Source organism: Hemicordylus capensis, chromosome 1 (genome assembly GCF_027244095.1).
Source record: "Hemicordylus capensis ecotype Gifberg chromosome 1, rHemCap1.1.pri, whole genome shotgun sequence".
NCBI classification, from domain to species: Eukaryota; Metazoa; Chordata; class Lepidosauria; order Squamata; family Cordylidae; genus Hemicordylus; species Hemicordylus capensis.
This window is the reverse complement of record NC_069657.1, coordinates 38,360,880-38,385,090: the sequence shown is the minus strand read 5'-3', so window position 1 is coordinate 38,385,090 and position 24,211 is coordinate 38,360,880. Positions and strand designations below refer to the sequence as shown.

General features: G+C 43.5%; 1 protein-coding gene across 2 annotated transcripts in view; it reads right to left on the bottom strand.

Moving 5' to 3' along the window:
- Positions 1-24,211, bottom strand: part of GALC (galactosylceramidase) — a 53,578-nt gene that overhangs the window by 6,667 nt on the left and 22,700 nt on the right. Inside the window, exons 7-14 of one of the 2 annotated variants that reach the window (XM_053285644.1) lie at positions 19,609-19,736; positions 8,488-8,643; positions 7,858-7,982; positions 6,872-6,999; positions 6,046-6,135; positions 4,872-4,961; positions 3,263-3,407; positions 1,888-2,068 (exon numbers count right to left, since the gene is read on the bottom strand). In XM_053285644.1, coding sequence (XP_053141619.1) covers positions 1,888-2,068; positions 3,263-3,407; positions 4,872-4,961; positions 6,046-6,135; positions 6,872-6,999; positions 7,858-7,982; positions 8,488-8,643; positions 19,609-19,736 — 1,043 coding nt within the window. Of the gene's footprint in view, positions 1-1,887; positions 2,069-3,262; positions 3,408-4,871; positions 4,962-6,045; positions 6,136-6,871; positions 7,000-7,857; positions 7,983-8,487; positions 8,644-12,186; positions 12,318-19,608; positions 19,737-24,211 lie in introns of both variants that reach the window. The other variant, XM_053285643.1, reaches the window with a different exon arrangement.

Sequence of the window (24,211 nt, the reverse complement as noted above, 5' to 3'; positions counted from 1 at the left end):
CAGGGATCCATCTTATTTGCTTGTTATTTCTCTGTCTAAACTGCCCTGAGCCATTTTTGGAAGGGCGGTATAGAAATCGAATTAACCAACAACAACAACTAAAAAAACCCATAAGGTTTAAAAACACTGCCCAATTATACAAAAGATGATAGAACCGGATCAATAAAAACAGAACTATAAATCTCAATTCAATCAATACAAAATTGTCGGAGTACTCTCTGTATTAAATCTAGTAGTGCATATTCAAAATCACCAGGTAATGAGAGAAGTTTGCATAAGAGATGAAGGTTTGGGCGGTATATAAATTTGATAGATAGATGGTCCCAGTATTGTGCTTTAGTTGTTGTTGTTGTTATTATTAAAACTTTTATACCGCCCTTCCAAAAGGCTCAGGGCGGTTTACAATAAAACACCATTAAAATCAATTAATAATTAAAACAAAAAATCATAAAACATAAAACAATGATTAACAATTAAAAACATCATAAAACAACAATTAAACAATCTAAAAACAAGTTTTAAAAAGCTGAGAAAGCCTGGCTGAAGAGATGTGTTTTCAGGTGTTTTCTGAAAATTGCCAGAGATGGGGAGGATCGTATCTCAGCAGGGAGCGCATTCCACAATCTCGGGGCAGCAGCCGAGAAGGCCCGTCTCTGTGTAGCCACCAAACAAGTTGGTGGCAACTGGAGACAGACCTCCTCAAGTGACCTCAGCGGCCAGTGGGGCTCATAGTGAAGAAGACGCTCTCTTAAATACCCAGGGCCTAAGCCGTTTAGGGCTTTATAAGTTATAACTAGCACTTTGCATTTTGCCCGGAAACCTACTGGCAGACAGTGTAACTCCATCAACAAAGGAGTAATGTGGTCTCTCCGAGATGACCCAGAGACCAATCTGGCTGCCGCATTCTGGACCAACTGAAGTTTCCGGACTACGTACAAAGGCAGCCCCACATAGAGCGCATTACAGAAGTCCAGTCTGGAGGTTACCAACAAATGTACCACTGGTTTGAGGTCACTGATCTCGAGAAACGGGCGCAGCTGGTGTATCAGCCGAAGCTGATAGAAGGCACCCCTGGCCACCGCCTCAACCCGAGAAACCAAGGAGAGACGTTGATCCAGAAGTACTCCCAGACTGCGAACCTGTTCCTTTTGGGGAAGTGTGACCCCGTCTAGAACAGTCTAGTTGGAAGATGAAGCATCATATTGTGATCTTGCCAGCATCTGCTCTCTCCTGTATTTCTGCCAGATGAGTTTTGACTTTGTCAAGTCTCTTTCAGCGGCAATTGCATACTACTGTAAGTCTTCATCCAACCTAAGGTTTGGAACTGAAATCACACAGCACTGTCCTTTCCAGTTGGGGACAGACTGTGCAGGTACAGCTCCATGACAGAAGCAGCAAAGCTCTGGAATAGGGGAGGCAGCAGCAGAGAAAGAGGCATGGGGGTTTGAGCAGCCACAGCCAACTCAGCCGACACCGACTTAATGGCACTTAAATCAATCAATCAACTCAGAGATGCAATGCTGCCAATTCACACTTTAAGCTATTAATCCACATGCCCGTAACGCACTCATCTGAAGGAGTCACAGGCCAAGTAGTTTCCTTTAAGTGAAATAATTCCTACTTGCACTGCTCCCTTTACCAGATAGCTCGCTTGCGTCAGCTTCTGTGCTATGCTAAAAAGTGGACAGTAGGTGGCAGCCTTGGATCATCTTGAACACATTGTTATAGCGAGTTGTGTGAGCACAAAACACCTTGCGAACCAAGGCGCCTGCAATTCAGAGTGCCTTTGGACTTAGGAATGTTGAAAGTTGCCCGTTGCCATTACCTAAACCAGGTTACCAGATATGCCAACTGCACATCCAGTTTACTTGGCCCTTGGTTACATACCATTTGTAGTTTCCTATAATGCTGATGGGGTTCTTTGAATCAGTAACCCAAGTTATAGGTCTCTGCGTCACCACCTGTCGGAGGGTAAAGACGTGCTCCCCTGGGTCAGAAGTGTTTACAAAGTACTCGAACACCCCCGTCTGATCGGCAAAGTTGGGCGCCTCACTGAAAGGTGGGTTTCCTAGTTGAAGAACAAAGGACTCATCATTTCACGTTCACAAATGCTGACGCTAAATAGAGGCACACAGTTCCTCAGCAACTTTTCACAGCGGGGGCGGGGGGAGAAGCTGGAGCCTGCGGAACTGGTATTCACTATCTCCCATTTGGCAGCAGGCTGCCTTAACCACCGAACTGAAGAAAGGTCCCTGGAAAATAGCTGACATTCTGACTAAAGCTGTGAGTGTGCAGGCAAAGGATGCATGTCCACAGTGGCAGCGTCCCCACTTCTGAAGCACAGGCACTTGTGCAGGGTGGTGGGATTCCACTGACCTCCGATGTACAATTACATCCTTAAGGGCTGCACAGCCCTCAGGGACATAAATGCACATTGCTCAGAGCATTTCTAAAGAAGGGGAGATTACTCCCCCTTGCACAAGCACCCATGCTTCACACAGCTTGAGTGGGGAAATTAACAAAAAGTTCTAACTTGCCAGTGAATATGTGACTCCAGAAGGTATGAATCACAATATATAAGGCTTGTTTGCAGCCTTCTGGGACCAGACAAGTCCTATATCTATTTCCAAAAGAGCTGGAAATGTCATGGAAGCATAACTGGAGCATCTTCAAGCAAGAGGGAAGTACTGGCCAACTCAGGGTGACAGATAAGTCAGTTTCACAAAAGTGGGGGGGACTAAGAGGGCAAAACATACAAAACTGTCTCAATATAACTTAATGGAGCAGAATGTTCGCTGACTCAGAGGGCAGTTAACAGGCAACCCGGTGGGCAGAGCTAATGAAACTCAGTAGTGAGGAGAGGGGTGGAAGGCTTGAACAAAAAGCAGAACATTTCTCAGCTTGGAGAATATTTGGTTCTGCTTCTGAGGGGGAAAGGTGCCTTTAAAAAAAAGTGCACAAGCTTTGGTAACACAGGGACACCAGACATATATTGTGACATTTTGTTGCAGGTCTATACTCCCCCTGCCGCGCCCACTAAAGCTTTAGGTTTACAGAAAAACTAAGCAGCCCCAAAAGGCAGCTATTTGGTATGGATTGGGCCACCTTAACTCAGAATATTTTCATTCATGTAGATTTAGGACTGCCAACTATCATTCATGCTTAAGAATAATGCTATTGCATCAAATATTTGTGGTAGCCTTGGACCAAATCTCACTCTGATTTACGGGGTTCTCAGTAGTGACTTCAAGTACTGACTTACGTATGTTGAAATCATCCTTGTAATCTGAAGGGAAAAGGTGGGATGGAGGAGAATCCGAGAAGGACCTTTTATTGCCTGTTGTCAGGGTTGTCAAAGTATAGACTTCATCCAGGCCCAGATCTACAGTCAACACCCCTTCAGAGACCTAAATAGAAAGAGGATGGGCAAGTGATTTTCTAGAGGCAGCCAACACAGAGAAAGAATGCCTGCCTAGGAGTAGCAAAGGAATCCTGGTTCAGATTAATATTCTAGCATGTTCACTACTCTTGTATCTCAGATATGATGTTTTATTGTAACACTGTGAGCTATTACAGACAAGCTTACAGAACATTAAAATTTCAACAGAGACATCAGTGAGTCATACAGCGAATGGAGGCAGCATCTAGCAGTACCTTCATATGTTGGTGATTCATCAGGCAATACCTGTCTATCAGAGGACAACAGAAAGGGCACAGGTAATGTGTTGCTGCTGTTGAGGATGGCAGCATTTGGCTGCGATATAGGAAGACGCTGAAAGGCATCATCTCTCACTGCGCGGAAGGAGGCAATGGTAAATCTCGCCTGTATTCTACCAAAGAAAACCACAGGGCTTGGTGGGGGCCAAGAGTCAACATGGACTTGACGGCACAACTTTATTTACTTATGTTAAAGGCAATGACTGCAATGCAAGACAACTTGGTAGTAGTAACTATTGTACTCCAAGAAATATGGGTTTTCTAAAAATTCCTGAATTGGAAAAACTGCCTTGAAATTTTCTGGAGGGAAATGTCCAAGCAAATTTTTCCTCATTTGCATAATATTTGGATTAATCTTTTCTGCAGAAGATTTTATTTTACTAATGGATCTGATTTGGCATGTTATTTGACCAATTTAACAAAACGAAAAGGCACCATTAGCCATACTATCTCAAAAGGTTTTCAAGTAGCCTGAAAAACTGTTTTAAAAGCATTTAAACTGAAATGCTTGATTAGGGTGGGGAATCAATAAACACATTTAATGTGGTTTAAATGTTATACTGCAACAATTTCAAAGTTTTGAGTGGAAAGATATTATTTCTATTGGAATACTCAAATCAATAAAATATATGTATTGTCTCACACATTTCTAAGGGATAATCACATGAAAACAGCAATTACAACTTTGAAATTGCCAAACCTGACTAACATTGCATTGGGGTACATTCATTCTTACTGATGAATTTTATGAAACAGTGACCAGCATCTCGCCTAGCATTGCGCATGTGCAGCAGTGCGGTTTCAAGACTTCCACTGTGCCGAAGCTTGAGCTGGGGAAGGAGAGATTTTAACAGTCTCCCTCTTCATCAGAAGCCCACCGTGAATCACCAAAATATATCCCCGAATGTCATGCAGCCCTCAGGGACATATTTTGGTGACTCACAGTGTGCTTCTGAGGGAGGAGATAAATCCCCCCTTTTCCTACTCAAGTAACAGCACCACAGTAGTCTGGAACTCACACTGATACATGTGCACAGTGCTAATCTGGATGTCTGCCAATGCATTTTTAGAAACAGAAAATTTTCCAGAGAAAAATAAGGTAGAGGAACATTTTCCATCCCACACCTATGACTATAACAAGAAGGTACACTCACAGTTTTAGGCCCAAGTGACTTGAATAACGTGGAGTTTGCTGATGTAAATTCAAGCTTTGAGTACCACATCTGAAGAGCTTTCACTTTACTCTGAGGAGGAAGAACTCAATTAGATTCTTTTTGTAACATCCTGAAGTGTTAGGAAAGCATACTTCTTGCTGGTGGGTGGGAAGTGAGCTTCTGGTTTCCAGATAAATAAGCCTCGTGTGCATCCACACACGAAAGCTAATTTCACAAGTACAGGAGAAGCTGTATGAGAAAAGAGCCAGTTCATCATCTAAACCCCTCATCCAGTCCTTGGTTACTGATAGAGACTGGTAATGAGTTCCACTTTGTAGTTCCCTCAGTCACACCCACCACAGCATGAAATGAGACCACTTGAGTCATTAGTAAGTTTTGGTCAAACTGACAGTGCAATCCTATGCACGCTTGCGTGGAAGCGAATCCTACTAAGTCTGATGAGGGTCAATCTCTATCACGGGTGTTTAGGACTGAAATCTAGAAGGCTTGTTTTGAGAGGCAACATGTGTTTAAAGACTCATTTAAACAGCCATTTTCACTGTCTGAAAGTGGGCAATGGCAAGGCAGGTATACCTGTTTAGGAAGGCTGCGCCACAACAGACTCCACACACACCCTCAGGATTCACATAGGTAGACAGAAAAGTGCTGTCTACCTGAGATAGACCACTGAGTCCATCTAGCTCAGTATGGTCTCCAATGACTGAATGTAACTGTTCAGGGTTCCGGACAAGAGCCTTCCCCAGCCCTAACTGAAGATGCCAGGGATTTGAACCTGGGCCTTCTTTGCATGCCAAGCAGATGCTCTACCAACTGAGCTATGGCCACATATCAAACCTATGCCTAGCTACATACACACATTTCCTACAGGCTGTATACTATGGGAAATACCTATATCGAGCAGTGATATAGGAAGATGCTGAAAGGCATCATCTCATACTGCGTGGGAGGAGGCAATGGTAAACTCCTCCTGGATTCTACCAAAGACAACCACAGGGCTCTCTGGGCGACAGGAGTTGACACCAACTCAATGGCACACTTTACTTTATATACAGATGACTCCATTTTTATTATTATATTTCCTAGTCTCTACTTATTGACAACAGCAATACACAGACGTGACAAGGAGCAAATACAGTGCATGTCATTTACTTACAAAGGAGCCTTTGAGGTGGAACGTTGATTTCTGGGGCGACACAATGAATGGAAGCAGAGGCGGCCTGATGCATGCAGAGTGGCGATATGTCTGAAAACAAAGTGCACACAAAACATATCAACCACCATTTCAGTTCAAGATTAGATATAAGCAGCTAATGTTCAAGAGCCTCTCATACTAATAAGCGGAGAGAGAAAGAGTATCACTAATACCTGGAGATAGTAGCAAATTGTTTTATGGCAACATTTACAAAATTGCTGAAGGGTGGGGAAGGGAAGCAGAAGCTACACTTCCTGCATGCAGCTTATATGAAGAGTGAAAGATTAAATCTACAGGCCACACACCGCATAATTTGGCACACACAGAACCCAGCTGTACTGCGGACAACAGAACATAGTCTGAAGCAGTTCACAGATCCTGCAGAAAAACTTCAGTTTGGGATCATGCTACTATGAAGAGAAGCTTTGATAAGAAGGAAACCTCATATTAATATGGCATGTCAGAGAATTCAAAGCACTTCACATACTTTACGTTCGTAATCTTTACACCAAATCCATAAGATACGTCAGTATAAGTTATCCCCATACTGCAGTGGGGGAACTGAGGCTGGGAGATAGCAGCCTGCCTAAACCAACCTTTTTGAGTCATAGTAGAAGTGAGATTTGGAGGAGACCCTTAGTTACTATGCTAATCCTGCTTAATACACAGGTACTTTTAAATGTCACCCATTAACTGTCACCCATGAATTGACAGACATATAATTGATCAGAAGTAAATATTTCAAAGATCATATGTACACAGTTATTTTCAACATTAAATGCATTACCATTGTTTCAATGATGATAGTAAGATTGCCTTGTCCATCAGTCAGAGCCACATAGCTGCCGCCTCCTTCCAAATGTCCATCTACTTGCAGGTAGTGCCAGCCAGGTTGTGTGAACTGGGTTGTGTGCGCTGTGTCACAAAAATAGGGTGGAGAGACAGGAAACGAGGATTTATTTTTGAAGGATGGGCGGGGGGTTAAAATTACATCTCATCCTTCAGTATTTCTATTACTGGGGCAACTAGCAACAATAAAAAGAATTCAAAAGAACTCTGTTAAGGCAGGAGAAGGTTACTTAAGACACTTCAATAGCAGGAATAAAGCCAATTCAAACAAATGTCATTTATTTTATGGTTTTTAAAAGTATGCTACTATATAATAAAGTCACTAAAATGCCCACATGGAATTAAATTATATTCTAATTTATTTACATTCAGAACTGCTTACACCAGGGATTCTCAAACTTGGGTCCCCAGATCTTGTTGGACTACAACTCCCATCATTCCCAGCCTCAATGGCCAGCCTTTGGTCAGAGCAGCTGATGGGAGTTGTAGTCCAACATCATCTGGGAACCCAAGTTTGAGTACCCCTGGGTTAAGTTATCACTGGAAGGCAACAAATAAGGAGAAAGAAGAGTACATACTTCTCAATCTTGATGGGACAAAAGGTTTCAAAACCTTGATAGCAGGGGTTTTCATAAAGAATGTTGGCAATTTTTATCAGCATATGTTTTATAAGACTATATTGATCATTCAGACTTCTGTATGAAGGCCAAGACAAATTATTTTCTTCCATGCTTTCTCCCTCCCAACTCTTAGCAAGGAACCAAGAGAACTTTCCCATAACAAATAAAGAGCATTCAAGAAGCTAGACCAATTCTATCAAACACAGCAAAATACTATGCAGCAATTCAAAAGGCATTTTATAACAGAACAGTCACAAAGGAATAAAGCTTTGTCTAATTCTAAAAGTGCTACCTAAATGTTTACCTGTGATCCATATGGGAGAATTCACAGTGTAAGATCCACTCCACGGCTCTTGTGCTGTCATTAAGCCACACCGACCAAAAGGTAACTCTTCATAGTAGCTAGACACTAAATTCCAAGCAATAGTGCTATTAAAAATAAAAGTGAAAATATGTTCATGCAACATGTTCCATGCTCTACCAACAATAAGCTTATTCAGATTTGACAGGGGTATTATGAATAGATTAACCAGATAGCACTACACTACAGCAGTTTCACAAATAGATGGCACTGGAGCATAACCGAACACTCAATACCCATATTTACTTATTTTCCTCTTTCTTCCCTATCCCTTTTGTATCATGCTTTTAGACTGTAGGCTGTTATAAAATAACCCCCTCTCTCGCAAGGTTTGGCAGTATACAAACACAGGCAAGTAGTATCCACTTCTCATTTGAAAAAAAGTTTAACCACGCTGTCAGGACACACAGGACAGCAGCCTACAGAGATTTCATTGGTTAAAACGTAAAATAATAACTTAAACACCACTTCCAGTTATACAAGGCTCCATTACACTTTGCATCTCACAGTGCTTATGTCACACACACACACACACACACACAAATAAATATCACCATGTATGCCAAGACGTACGCGGTCATCTTCCCATTCACATAGTTTTGGTTTAGGATCCGTGCCCAGCAACCTCCACCCACTTCATTGTTGAAGGTGCTGTAGTCTTCTGAAGACCAGAGTTTCTTTTTGGTCAACAAGGCTTCAGGCACTGTTCTTGTCCCTGGATAGTGAGCCCTAGGTAAGTATAAGAAGAGTATGCATTTAACTCCAAGAACACACTCCAAATACAACTGAATTGAAACAAGAGGTGAAAGAGTTCCAAATCAGAATCTTTAGGAATCTGCAGCGCTTTCTATAATGGTATTTTTGCATTCACCCTTTCCCCCACTAGCAGATTTCATGCTCAAAATGTATCCAGAAAAAGTCAATAAATCTTTTGGAAACCCACGATTTCCGAAGACCTTTTTCTGTAAGTTTACATCAGCTTATTTGGATACCCCACACACAATGAATCTGTAACATAGAAAACAGAATGTTGAGCCTGCAGTCTTCATGAATTTAGGATCTTCAATCTTAGACTTTTAAAGAACAAATACGCTAATCCCTAGGAATATTGGTTCAGTGATGGGGAGGAGGAGGGCACGCTGCGGCAGAAGGCCTCCCCCAAGCCTTTGGAGGCCAGGGCCCCAAGGTCCGGGGGTAAGAGTGCCTCTGAATTAGTCTAGCTTCTTTGGAACGTTCTCCCCGAAGAGCTTCGCAATGCTTCCTCCTTTGGTGTGTTTGAAAAACACACATCTTTTTAAAGAGGCTTTTTAATGTTTCATATGTTGCTTATATCTGGTAGGTTCTTTAGTTTTTATAGCTCCCTATTTTCAGCTTTTTAAATAACTTTTAATTTGAAACTTTTAAAAAATATATATCATTTTAATTGTGGTTTTAGCCCAGTCTTAACTTGTTTAACTTAAATTTGGTTAGCTTTACTAGTCTTATTTTACACTGTATCTATTTTATTAATGTTGAAAGCTGCCCTGAGCAGTAATGTACTGGAGGGGTGGGGTATAAATATTTCAGATTAAATAAATAAATCGTTATCGCTGAAATCCTTGCAACAAATCTCTAAGACAGGCCAGCATTATTATTAAGACTTGATATTTAGGCTCCAACTGGGAAAGAGGTAAATGGGGCTGAAACAGGGCCAGGGTAAAAATTGCTGGAAGGTTTGTGGCGTTAGCTACAGTGGTTACTTTCCCCCTCCTGCCACCACAGACAGTTGTGGTGCTCCTCTCAGTGATTACGATTTTTGCTGCCTAAATGCACCGGCATTTTTCTCTAGCAAGATGTTTATGAAAAAAGAACCTCCACTGCAAGTGGCAGGCCCTAAACCATTTGCCCCAAGCCCATTCTCACCCCTCAAATAACCTGTGAATTGAATGACAAATGGGGGTGAGGGGGAGTAATTTAGTTTAGCCTTTATCAATGAAAACCACTGGGAGGTTGAAGCAGAGATAGTATCTTGCCTAAGGCCTCCTTCTGAGTTCATTAGTAATCTGAACCAGGAATTTTAAGTTTTGCAGTTTAATATTTTAAATACTATGTTAACTCTTGAATATTATCATCACCCAAAATCAAGACACCAGAATGACTAAGTTAACCGATGAGGGCTTTGGGCTTGTGTTTCTCAGAACAGCCCTGCCGCGCTGAATGCCAAGTTGCTTCTGAAACCCCAAAGCACTACATAATGAAGACTTCTGGTTTCAAGCCATTTCCTGGAATTCAGAAGTCAGTGGTTGCCTTGTCAGTTTAACCCAAACCTCATCAATACAAAGAACACACAGACCCAAGATTCACAGATTAAGAACTACACTAAGAACATGCTTTAGTCAGAGCAAAACACTACTCAACTCTTAATAGGGAAACTGGGCAAATTCTGTCAGAACACACACTGGTGGTCACCACTGCACAAAGGTTGCATTCAGAGGTCATATTCTCCAATCCTGTGGTTTGGAGGATCAGTGAATAGACTGAATAAAGCTGCAGTTTCAAAGTGAAAGGATAAGGCCATTTTTACTGCAAGAGCCAATCTCACCCCACACAAGGGCTAGGTGGACCAAGCTGAATCTTTATGGCGGGGGGGGGGAGAAATCACACTCAACCAAAAGGTGCCAATTTGTACCAAATTACTATCTAGAACCAGTGTCAAATTTTATGCAGATGCAAATCACATAACTGAACTTGGATGGGCCTTCTCACCCTCTTCCAAGAAAAACTGCTTTGGAAGAAAGAGATTTTGAGCACAGAAGGGGCATGAGAATGGGTATTCAACCGTTCCCCACCCCCCATTCCAAATCGCTCTGCTCTAGCTATTTCCCCCTGCCCAGAGTTCCAAACACGTGATCCTTTCTGCAAACTCATTTGGAAAGTTGGCTTCTGATGGGCCACAGGATGTGGAACTAGATGGGCCTTGGGCCTGATCCAGCAGGGCTGTTCTTATAGGAAGCAACTGAGGCAAGGGCAGCCCAAAATAGTGTGGCACCTGAGGCAAGACATGAAAGGCTGCCATGCTCCATGCTCCTTGTAGGAGCGGCCTCCTTAAAAACAACTCTTGCCAGCTTTGAAAGTGGGGGCGGAGGGAAGGTTATTAGCAGCTTTCTTTTCTCTCCTTGTGCTTCTTGCAAACATCTCAAGAATTGCAAGAAGGGGTGCTCCTTGCAAGCTCTCAGACAGGGGCGTAGCTAGGGAAGGGAGGGCCATGTTCACCCCTCTCCCTGGCAGACCCTCGGAGTGAGGAAGAAAATAGGGAGGGGTGGAGCTGAGGGGCCCTCAGGAACAGATGGGCCCCTGGTTCTTTGAACCCATCCTCTCATTTATAGCTACACCCATGTCAGATTCATCTCAGACAGCCGCTTTGATGGGGTGGGGGGAGAATGGGAGGGATTTTGCCACCTGGCTGGTGCCCCTGGGCACAAACTGGAGCAATGTAGCAGCAGGCCAGGCAAAGGCCTAAATACCAGGCTTGTGAGAAGTTTCCGCTGAAGCCAAGTACTTTGCACAAGCCAGTTGGCACCTCCTGAAGGCGACCGTTCCCAGCCCACATTCCTCCATCCAATGCACTCATCTTCCCAGCACTGGATGAGCTTCAGGCAGGAGTTTCTCTCAGGCCTACCTGGAGATGCCAGGGAATGAACTTGGGACCTTCTGCATGCAGATGCTCTTCCACTGAGCTGTGGCCCCATCTGCTAAGTGGAATATCTTACAACACTCACATGTAGTCACCCACCCCAACGCAAACTAGGGTGGACCCTGCTTAGCAAAAGAGACAATACAGGCTCACTACCAGAAGACCAGCTCTCCTCCCTGGAAATAATTACACTTCCCAAAGACCTTTCAAGACAGCACTGGAACACAGCAGCGCTCCATTTGCTTTAATGGAGCTGGGAACAGGAGAGGAGTTGATTAGGCATCTTCTTGTTACCAGGCAGGGTTGAGTGGCGGGGGGAACACTTACCTCTGCATGGTAGCTAAGGGACAGTGCAAAGTCTTTGGCCAGAGCCCTGCACAGGCTTACTAAAATACCCCTTGCATTTTCCCACTCAAAATTGCTCCTTCCTGAAGCAGCTTTTCAAGAAGAAGAAGAAGAAGAGAGCCTGCCCACTATGGACCTGTTGTGTGTCTGCATGTAATGCAGTACAACTTTTCAAAAATGTATAACCTGCAGTGTGTCTGAGATATGACTGTAAGGGATTATGGGGAAGAGACAGCTTTGAAGAGATGCCCTACCCGATGATATCGACCGCTTCATGAAGCTCAGAGTCAATCAGCATGGCAAAGGAAATAGGTTCCCATACATTATCGCTGGCTATGATCCTCACTCGCTGCAGCTCTTGTTTATCCAAAGTGTATCTTAAAAGCTTTAAAAATAAAGAGACGCAAAAGTAGCATTTTCCCCCATTCGTGAACATCAAGGTTGCTGTGCTTATTTCAGTACAAAGCAACCAGTTATACAGCTTACTCAACTGAAGGGTTGTTTCCAAATAGGTACAGGTGTCCCTCGTTACCTACGGTTTCAACATCCACAGTTTCATGTCTCTGCGGACGGGTCTTAGAAACCCAGTTTCTTTATCTGTGGCATAAAAATAAGCTAAAATTCGCCTATTTGTGGGGTTGAGTGGCCGGAAATAATTTCCAATGTCATTTCTGGCTGCCATTTTACAGTGCAGAGTCATCTCTAAACAGCAAAAAAATCCTGCAATTTTTAAAATGAGAAACCAAAGGAATTAGAGGATTGCGGGGGGGGGGGGCATTGCTGGAGACCTAGGTACAGTACTCTCTCTTATTTCTACCTCCACCCTGCTTTTTTAGCCCATTGTGTGTGCATAGGAACCTAACCCCTGGATTCCCATAGGGGTACGATTTCATAATTCATGGTTTCTGTATTTGCACCCACAGATGAGGACAGTGAAAATAACGAGGGCCACCTGTATTATCAGATCAACTCTAAGGATACAGGAACAAACATATCCTGTTATCACTAACACAGAGCTATAGGTAAAACACAGAAGCAAAGTCAACCATCTCTTGATGCAAGAAATCTAGCAAAGCCACCTATCAAAATGTTAGTAGCCTGAGAGGTTGTACTAATGTTATTGTAAGCTGGGTTTGTGGAGAGTCAGCAAGCATGCATTTCTTCTATGCAGCAGAGTACAAGTTAGAGATAGATTATACAGGGCACTATTCCCCCTTCAAGACATCGGCACAGATGTAAAGTTACAAGAAGTGCAGGACAAAGCTAGATGAAGGTCCGTCTACTGGAGAACATTGAAAAGTGCCACTATCCCCAATTACCTGCTTCATTTATAATTGGAACTGGGCAGAGCTCACAGAAAGCCTCCACACTTATATACAGATGGGCCTCCTTATTGTGGGTCCGTTATCCGAGGTTTCACATAACTGTGGTCAGGAAAATGACACCCGACCTCAGCATACATGAAAAAACACAATTAAAAAAACAAAACCTCGCGTTTCCGTGGGTTGAGGGTGGCAGGAAATGACCACGGAGGTCGTTTCCGGCCACCACTTTAGGAATTGGAGCCACAAAATGGTTCCCGTCAAAACAAAACAAAAACATGATTTTCAGCCATTTGAGAGGGACAGCATGACTCGGGGGGGGGGGAGCAGCAGCAGAGCAAAGTGAGAAGCTCTCCCCCCGCCCCAGGGAAAATCAACCTATTTTCAGCCGGAAATGGCTGACGGGGACTCCAACCCCGCAATCCCAAAGGGATCAATGATTCGATATTCACAATTTCCATATCCGCCGAACAGCCGCAGAATGGAACCCCCACAAATATTGAGGTCCACCTGTACATGCAAACAAAACAAAAAAATGGGATTGATTCCAGAAAAAGCATGGAGTTAGTCTACTTCAGGAAAGACAAAGAGGCTTTTGTAGAGGAGAGCATACTTTATCAAATGTCAGAAAGGGAGTTTCAGGGAAGGAGGAAAAAGAAATGCCTAACTATCCACCCCAGCACAGTACTTCCAGTGACTGTTGCTGGTATCTATCTTATGTTTCTTTTTAGATTGTGAGCCCTTTGGGGACAGGGAGCCATCTTATTTATTAATTATTTCTCTATGTAAACCTCTCTGGAAACTTTTGTTGAAAAGCAGTATATAAATATTTGTTGCTGTTGACTATCTGATTAGCAGCCTAAAAAACCATAGCCGATAAACCTTATTGAAATGAATCAAGTTTTTGCTACGGAATCAGTTAAGGGATCACAGCATTCAAGATATCCCAGCACCTTATTTGTTATACTCTTGATTTGCTGAAAACAGTTATAGGTATCCAACCTCTTCAACCAACATGGCCAGTGTCTGCAAAACTAGTATGAATGTATAACTGGAAAAGCCCACCTCTTGCCTATTTGAGATCACTCCCAATGACATAATTAAAGCCAACTTAATTCAGATCAGCACTATATCTAGCTTGATACTTAAGAACAGAAGCATCTGCAATCAGATAAGAAATGTTGATCTAGTCTCAAAGTTCAAGTAAAGGTATACAAGATTCCCCCACATAAAGATATTTGCCACCCTACCAGCAGCATAGACAAAAGAGGGCTAAATTCTAGAAGTCTGGTTGTACTGTTGTATTGCAATTCTGTTTTTAGAACACAAAATGGTATACGCAAGGGAGAACTATCCTGCAAACAGAACAAAGCAGAGGTTGAACTGCATCAGTGGTACTTAGTACTATCCTTATGAGAGACACCTAATTACCCAAGCAGAACAGACCTTTGGTTTAGCTCAGCCACTTTCTGTTTCTATAACAAACACTACGATCACAATAAAAGTTGGTTCACATGTTCAGTTTTATTCTACGCTTCCAATATGAATACCACAGGAACATAGGGAGCTGCCTTATACCAAGTCAGATCACTGGTCCATCAAGCTTAGTATTGTCTTCACTGATTGGCAGTGGTTCTCCAGGGCTTTAGGCAGGAGACATTCCTAGTCCCATCTGGAGATACCTGGGACCTTCTGCCTGCAAGAAGGTACTCTACCACTAAGCTACAGCCCCATTCCCCTAAGGGGAATATCTTACAAGAATATGTAACTAATCACTCATCCAATTGCAAACTAATACAAACCCTGCTTAGCAAAGTGGACAATTTATATTCATTACTGCAAAACCCAACTCAACACCACCCAGTGCCAATTCAACCCCCATACATAGAGGGGTTCTTTTCAATTTCCTTACACACACACACATATATATATATATATACATATATACACACACACACACACACACACACACACACACACACACACACACTTATATTTGCAAGGCCAATAAATATAAACAGGCTGTTAACATCTCTCTTGTCCTCATGAACAAGTGAGGTGGGGGGTTGGCTATTAATGCAATATCACTCTTGAACATTAAGAAATCACAAAAATTGGTTGGTAACGTTTATAAAAACCGACTTGCTCCATAGGAAGCTTCACTACATTAGCAAGCAAAAGACAACAGCTGTAATCCAGAGCAATGGACCACTGGTGGAGTGAGCAAATTTGTGCTAGTGCAAGAAGTTAGTTTAGTCATAATAAACAAGCAGTTCAGGTTAAGAACTCATCCGCCTACTTTCCATGCAGACACTATCTTGGATCGGGGTACGTGACATTATCACAAACTATGCCATTCAGTTGTCCCTATGTACCAAATTTGGTGCAAATCCATGCAGGCATTACAAAGTGGTTGGTGGGTTACACACACACACGAACAGCAAAGCAATCTCAAAAAGGATAATTTCCATGCAGAAAGAAGGCTAAAAAAACTAGGTTTTCCAAAATTTTGCAATGGCACTGGATGTCAGACAATTTTCTTTCCCAGTACTGCCAATATTAACTTTCCTCTCACTGCTCAGAGACCGTCTATCCTGGTGAGTAGAGAAGGAGGGGCAAGGCAAGGAGAACAGAATGGTTTTGAATATGTTTTTCCAGTTCGCCCTCAGCTGTGGTGGCGCTGTAGGGAAGCAGCTTAACCAGGGAGCAAGAGGCTGTTAGTTCGAATCCACACCGGTGTGCTTCCCAGACTATGCCTACTAAATATATATTTGTAATGACCTATATCGGGCAGCAGCAACATAGGAAGGTGCTGGAGGCAGATACTCACTTCAGTGACAATGGCAAAGGCATCATCTCATACTACACGGGAGGAAGGCAATGGTAAACCACTCCTGTAGTCTACCAAGAAAATCATATGGCACTGTGGTCGCCAGGAGTCGACACCTACTCGACAGCACAGTCTTTCCTTTTCCACCTTCATGCCCTTATATAATACGCACCTAGAGGGACCACACCAAGAAACTGTTACTCATCCCATTGGCCAAGTACAAGGCTTCTATAAGGAAGCAAGAAGGGTGAGGCAATAAGCAGGGAATTCCACAGGTGGCAGCAGGAGGGCATGGAGTGCCAATTGACTGTATTGGCCCAATGCTGCACTTACTACAGTTAAAAAATGCCTCAAACTGGGTGCAGCAGAACAGTTGTCAAGGACTCCTAAACAGCCTTTCCAGTTTCAAATCGCATGCATTTGGCAATTTCAATGTCCAATGAGAAGAGGAGATAATCTGCACCAAAACAAGGACATCTAATCCTGATCCTACACTAAACTTTGACAACCAATGGTCTGCAGCCTGCATCCAGCTATTTGTGGATGTGGCATCTAGCCCTGCAGCAGTATTATGTAACTCTTATGCCCTCTAAGGCGTGCACATGCTCACAAGTTTGATGCCCACTTGGTTAAATCTTAAATCCCGCTCAGGTTGAATCAAGAAGGACCCACTCTGAATGCATGTGCACACATACTGCCTTGATACTACCACCCAGGGGGGGAAAACCTCATTCCGCATGCAGATGAAAAAAGTTAGAGAGAACCCTGACCTGCAGCTGCCAGCCCTTTCTTTCCTATGCTTCTTGCCGAGGGCAGGGGGTGGAGAAAATTAGGGGGTATATATGAATAGGAGTTTCTGGTTTCTCCCTCCATAACCACTCCCCAAGCCATGCAGGCTCGAGAAGACTTTAAACTACATTATAAAACATTACAACTGTCTCTATCATCTATCCCACGGTGTCTCCATTGAAAACAAGACAGCTGATGACCCTGTAGAATCTGAAGCATTCTATAAATCACATTTTCAACATACAATTTAAGAGCAAAGCCCTAGCAAGCAGGTTTGCCAGTTTAAAAAGAATGCTTTAAAGTCAATTATTAAATCAGTGGCTGATAACCAGAGCAAGTCCCCATGCTGATCCCCGTGTTTTCCAAAGCACGGGCAGTCTTGCACAAGAGTGAAAATACTTTTCAGTGCTCACCCATGCCCTGGAAGTGCTCTGTTAGGGCAAAAACACATTGTTTTACGTCAACTGAAGACAAGACTGTCTGCACTTTAGGAACTGCAGGGACCAGGACAGAGTAGCGCTGTCTGGACACTGACATTAGGAATGCTTTGCTCCGGATATTAGCCCGCTTACCCATGATGCATGAGCTACACCTGTCCAATGGCAACAAAATTAGGGGGAATCTGCATTGGACTGGACTTTAGAGACATGCCTGTATATCTAAGTGGTTGCTCCAAGCCCTTAAGATTGTGCAGAAGAGCAAGACAGACAATGCATGAATCATGCAACACCATACCCAAAGTGCAAATGTTTAGGTTGTTTGGAGTTCTTGACAATGCCTATTTAAACCAGTTGTAATAAGGAAGCAACTTATTCCGAGGAATTCAAGAGGTTTGTAATGAAGAGAGGTTTGTGGATTTGTAATTCTGTAAATGGAGTAATCATTCTGCTATGTGAACCCACAACTGGGAACTACTGATCAAATTGCTTTTAAATTAGTCAGCATTAAAGTAACTGGTGATGGGACAATTCACTCTCACAAATGTGCAGAACAGATTATGTGGTCCAAGAATTGTAAACTGCCCTGAGATTCTATATAGGGCAGTATATTAATATGACAAATAGATTATGGCCATACTAGCTCACGCTCAGTGGCTCAGAGGTGCTGCAAAGATGCCAAATATTTAGAAACCAAACATTAATTAATTATATGTGGAACTAAAATAGGTCATCAAAGCAATACAAAACTATTAATGCATCAGGAAAGCCAGCTGTATGTCTCCACAACACCTTAAAAATGCCAAATGAAGGATATAAAGTTGGGAAACAGCACCAGAAAGATCTGCCCTCTTCCAAATATTTGTGTGGGTATCAAAGCAAGCCGTTTCACTGTCATGAGTTCTGTTACTACACAACATCAAATGAGATGGGAGAGGTAGCAAAAATATTACTCGTGGTGGTTCCTCACCTACTACCCAGAGTAATGGAATGAGTAACAAGGCATTATTCCTATGGAAAAGGTGGAGGTTAGGTTCCAGGCTGGAAAAAGAAAATGGCAATAAACCTTAATTTGGCATACCCCACAGGACCACTCCATATGACCAGGAATATGCCCCCTGCCCCAGCCCTCCCCCGGCCCCTGCCCTCCCCCACCCCCCCTGCTGCCCCATGCCCCAGCAGGCCCCCCGCGCCCCAGACCCTTCCCCTGCGCAAGGCCCTCCCCCCACCCCAGCCCCTCCCCCATCCTGTGGCCCAGCCCCTCCCCCACCCCGTTAATAAAGTTAAGTTTATTAACGTTAACTTCAGAGAGCGGGCGGCAGAACTCCCTGATGTCCGCTCGCTTCCCCGTCTCGGCTGCAAATGGCTTCTAGGAACCTTTTGCGCAGGCGCGCAAAAGGCTTCCTAGAAGCCATTTGCAGCTGAGCCAGGGAAGGGGACGGGGTCGGCAGGGGAGCTCTCCTGCCGACCCCTTGAGTATGGAAGGGAAGGGGCGGCAGGGGTCTTGGGGCTGCTCAGGGGGAGGCCGCCAGCCGAGACGGGGGAATTGAAGAGCCGGGCGGCAGGGACTGGGAGCTACCCTGCCACCCGATTGAGCATTCATTGATTCCACATCAAAGGAGGAGGAAGTTTAAGCCAAGCCGCGCGCCGCCGAAAGGAGGGGGAATGAAGCGGGCGGCAGGGAGGTATGCTTACTCAAATAAATACGACAAAATTCTTGAGGGGGTAAGTAAAGCCCCCCCCCATACTCTTCTGGAAACCCCCACCCCAGTGTCGGACCGCAGCTCCGCGGTTCCGTGCACACCCCTAGTCTATTAGACACCCCATGGAAACACAGAAACGTGAACAACGAAGTCCTACTGTATAGCCTCAATGCAGTGAAACTTTCTCCCAGTGCTTACAGCCCGTACTTTAAGGTCAAAGATGAACAAACTTAGCTATACTCTGGGTTGATGCTTAATGTTTCTGCTGTATTTGTCAATTCCATGAGGTTATTGTGCGTGTGTGGATCACTCTTTTTCTTTCTTTTTCAGTTTGATCGTCTAGGACCATAATAATAAATTAAATTTAAAAAAAATATCCCAGTGCTTAAAATTTCAGAATGGTCATGTGCTACTCAAATCCCCTTCAGGTAAGAGAGCTTTGGCTTTTTGAACTACAGACTTCAGAAGAGAGATAAGAGTTCTATCACCTTTCAATAAGTTAAGGCATAACTATTTCAAAGGTTTCTTGGCAGCTAAAGGTAGCTTAGAGTAAAGGCATGAAGAAACTGCTATCCCCTTATGCTTCGAGACTTACCCTACTATCTCAACAGCAGCATAAAGATAGGGATCAACTAGCATTTGTTTGGCAATGTCCCACTCTCCATCCGCAGCGATAATGCCAACGTTCTGTACACCCACTCTGTCCATAGTGCCACGGAGTACCTTAGTAACAAATAGACTTGAAGTTCAGCTTTCATCCACCAGGTAGCATATCATTATTTTACAAAGCAATTTAAGTGTGAGGGCAAGGCCACCAACCATCTGCCTTTTATCTAAACCATTTGTAAAGCTAAGGACCTATGCAAAGTTGGCCTGCTTAAATTCCATAGCTTTCTTAGGAATTTTAGCAGCTTAAGGGTGTGCAGATCACAGCCAGGCTAAGGGTGGTGGCTCTAAGTAATTACATACTCAAGAGCACCAACAATACAAGACTGAAGGAAGATTACTTCAAGTGCAGCATTTACTACTACTATAAATATTTATATACCGCTTTTCAACAAAAGTTCCCAAAGTGGTTTACAGAGATATAAATAAATAAAATGGCTCCCTTTCCCCAAAGTGCTCACAATCTAAAAAGAAACAAGATAGAGACCAGCAACAGCCACTGGAGGGAAGCTGTACTGGGGCTGGATAGGACCAGTTGCTCTCCCTCTGCTCAGCAAAGAGAATCACCACTTTAAAAAGGCTCCTCTTTGCTCAGTTAGCAGGGGAATCATTTAGGTAACAAGCATGACTCGTCCCCTTAACTAAGCAAGGTCTGCCCTGGTTGCATATGAATGGGAGACTAGAAGTGTCAGCACTGTGAGATATTCCCCTCAGGGAAGAACAGAAGGTTTCAAGTTCCCTCTATGGCATCTCCAAGATAGGGCTGAGAGAGATTCCTGCCTGCAACCTTGGAGAAGCCGCTGCCCGTCTGTGAAGACAATACTGAGCTAGATAGACCAATGGTCTGACTAAGTACAGTGGTCCCTCTACTTACGAAATTAATCCGTTCCGAATGCACATTTGTAAGTCGAAAAGTTCCTAAGTCGAAAAGCGGTTTCCCATAGGAATGCATTGGGAACGGATTAATGCGTTCCGGAGCCTAGAAAAAAGACCCAGACCCCCAGTAAGGCTTGCAAACTGCACAGGAACATTTCTTTTCAAGAATAAACAGGCAGTAAACAGGCAGGCAAGTCAAGGAAACCGCATGTAAAATTCGTAAGTCGAGGAAACCCCATCTAAAAATTTGTAAGTCGAAAAAACTGCATCTAAAACCGGATCTAAAACTGCCGTTTGTAACTCGAAAAATACTTATGTCGAGTAGTTCGTAAGTCGAGGGACCACTGTATATGGCAGCTTCCTAAGACCCCAAGGATATTTTTCTACATATCCAGGACTTACCAGTTTATAATCCCAGAACCTGCTTTAGAAACTAGAGCCCAGCACTTAACACGCCACTGATAAAGGAGAATTCCTTTAAAAATATCTAGAAAGTTTTCCCTAGCCACTAACTGAACACAATTAACCCTCTTGTGTTTGGGGTAGCCGAGGATAACTTGCAAATGGCCGTCTGCCTGGATCAGAGGTGCACCTAGGTAATTTTGGAGCCTGGACCTAAAGGCTTTTAGAGGGCCCCTGAAAGTTAAGCATAATCCCCATATCCACATACACCTTGGCACATGTAGCATTTTTAACACGTGGGTTCCTAAGGGCACAAACAGCAACTGAACTCACAAGAATGTAAGAATACAGAACAGGTATATTTATACAAAAATGCATTCACAAAAACATTTCAACACACAACTGAACATATTCCCATCCAACATATGTATTTCCCTACTTCCCCCTCTGTCTCTTAAGCAGAGGTCACACTTGGCCAACCGGTGCAGTGCAGGACAATGGCATGGTGCAGTGACCACACCACCTGGAACAGACTAAAGAGCATTTGGGGACCCCCAGGTAGAGTGGAGGCCCTAGACTTTGGCCTAGAAGTCCAGGGATAAAAGTGCCTCTGGCCTGGACACCCATGGCAACTATAAGTTGCCTTCAGAGACAGAAGCTTTTAAAAACTTTGTTCCATAAAAGGCTATCTAGCAAAGTGTTTTTTGTTTAAAGTGATTAGTACTGTAGACTGGATTAGGACAGAAGAATGCCCAAGTAATATTATTACTAGCTGCATCTACTATTGTTTTAAAACTCAAGCATTGGCCATATTTGAATGAAAAAACTGCATGTGAACACCATATGCATGACAACACTGTCATGTAATCACCATTTAAATAACATTAAAGTGCTAAAAAAAACCTAAAAAACAGAAATGTTATTGCCCGAAGAGTAGAAGAATACTGCAGATCTGAAAGTCCTTGGTTTTCCCTCCATCCTAATGGTTGTTAAATATCAGATCTTGAAATCAGAAGACAGTTCTAGAATCCCATTCTAAGTTTACTGAAGCCTGTTCTAATATTATACTACAACACTTAATATCTTTCAGTGTTTTTTCTTATTAAAAAGCCATACTAAGAAGCTTGTTTTAATGCAAAATTCAGTGACAATTATTCAAACCAACAGTGCATTGGCGCAGCAGCTGGACATCCAAACTAATGCTGCACCACCACACAGGGGATTATCGACAATCCTTCCTTCCCTCTGAAGCCCACCATGTCTCCCCAAAATATATCCTAAGGGTCATGCAGCCCTCCAGCATGGATCAGGGATGTATCTGCAGAAGGCATACTGGACTTCAGGGGGAAGGGAGATCGCTAATTGGCCCTCTCCTCTTGCACAGTGGCACATTGTTAGTCTGGATGTCTGGCACTGCTGAATAGGCACGCGCTAGTCTGGATGACAGCCAGTAAAACCAATCAACACCTACAACAGTACTATAAAAGGATTAAACCTCCATTAATTTTGTGGCCACTGCTAAGCAACTGATCTGCTCACTACAGACAGACTCCATGAGTGATGTTCACTTTCTTAATTTAAAAAAAAAAAAACTCTTAACATATAAAGAACATATAAAGAACAGCCCTGCTGGATCAGGCCCAAGGCCCACCTAGTCCAGAATCCTGTTTCACACAGTGGTCCACAAGTAACACCATAATAGCCTAAAAACTGGTCACAGTTAAACTCAAAAGCCATATCCACACATTATGTTCAATGCTTATAAAATCTGTGTACAGAAATACAGATCTGCACAAAAGGTACTTATTCACACATTATGTTGAACACCAATGCAGCAACACAGTTCCTAGACGTAACCTGCATTTGAAGGGGCCTGTACCCAGGTTCACTTTTAGAACAAATGCACAAAAATATGTGCATGTGTTCAGATATCTAAACATAGGTACAACATAATATCTGAACAGGGCTAAATAATATCATCCCATGAATGCTTTTTAAAAGAGGATAAGATGATAATGCTGCGCTTACAGAGAAATCATGCATCCTAAACCACCACCAAGAAAACACAATGAACGCATTCTGCTGGGTGTGCAGCAACTAGGACAGCCACTTAGGTTTCCTAGCACCATACTGTCATGAGAACAGCCTGTTTGGGATCTCCAAGAAGCACCCCTGCATGTGATTTGGAATTACAGGCTTGTAGTTTCCAGTTTGGCTTGTGGGATTGCAGGCTCACCATTTTGCCTACATGGACTAACTCCCAAGAATAAGTCACTTAGCAAGCAGCATTGGAAGGTAATTCCAGGTCAAGCCTAACCCATGACCAAAAAGGGAACTACTCCCCATGCTCCCTCTCTGTTCTTGCACAGGGGAGGTTGCCGAGTTGACCCAAAGTAAGGAGAAGCTATTTCTCTAAAAGGAGTAGCTGAAACCTGACTTCAGAGTTGTCACAAAGGAGCCTTCTGAGCCAATCACCTTCACAGAAAGAACAGATAAGATTGCAGCAGGCCCATCCCTCCAACATGCATGTTAACGGTTGGCATGAAGTACAGGTATATATCTTCTGCCCAGAAGGTCTCCCTGATACGAGATAAGCTCAGAGTCCACCTATTCAAGGTTTCTATATATAGGTTGTCTAAACCTTTTCAACTCATTGTGCTCTAGAGTACACCCACACAGGATTGAAACAGGACAAAATGTATTATTTTATCCACCATGGATGTCACCCTCATCATCAACAAGGTGTGGTCAGCATTTGGCCCCAAGGCAGACCTTTGCCTATTTGTATCCCAGACACCATCTAGCAGTGTGTCTCTTCTCGTACGTGTGTCTGAGCACCACCTATTCCATCTGGCTGTGCCTTGGCCTTGTGTCCATCCCACTTTGGGCCTCCAGGTTGGCCCTGTCTCCAGGCCCAATCTGGGCAGCAAACTTGGCTGGATCAGGGAAATAGTCTCCTGGGATCAGACCACCTTTAGACTTTTACTGGTTTCCTGACTCACGAGTGGCACACGGGACTCCATTCTAGCATCCCGTTTTCCTGCTTGTCCCTGGAGAGAGAGACCCTTTAGCATCAGCTGAGGGACAAGTGTCTGACACACCATTGGAGAGGATTCAGGTATGCCGACCAATCTCTGCTCATATCGTTTGCTCCCCTTTCTCTCAGCTCTCTTTCAAGTCTAAAACTGTTTTCCAAAGGCCCATTTCTCTGGCCAGCCTTGAGTTGATTTTAATTTGGATCTCAAGCTAAAAAT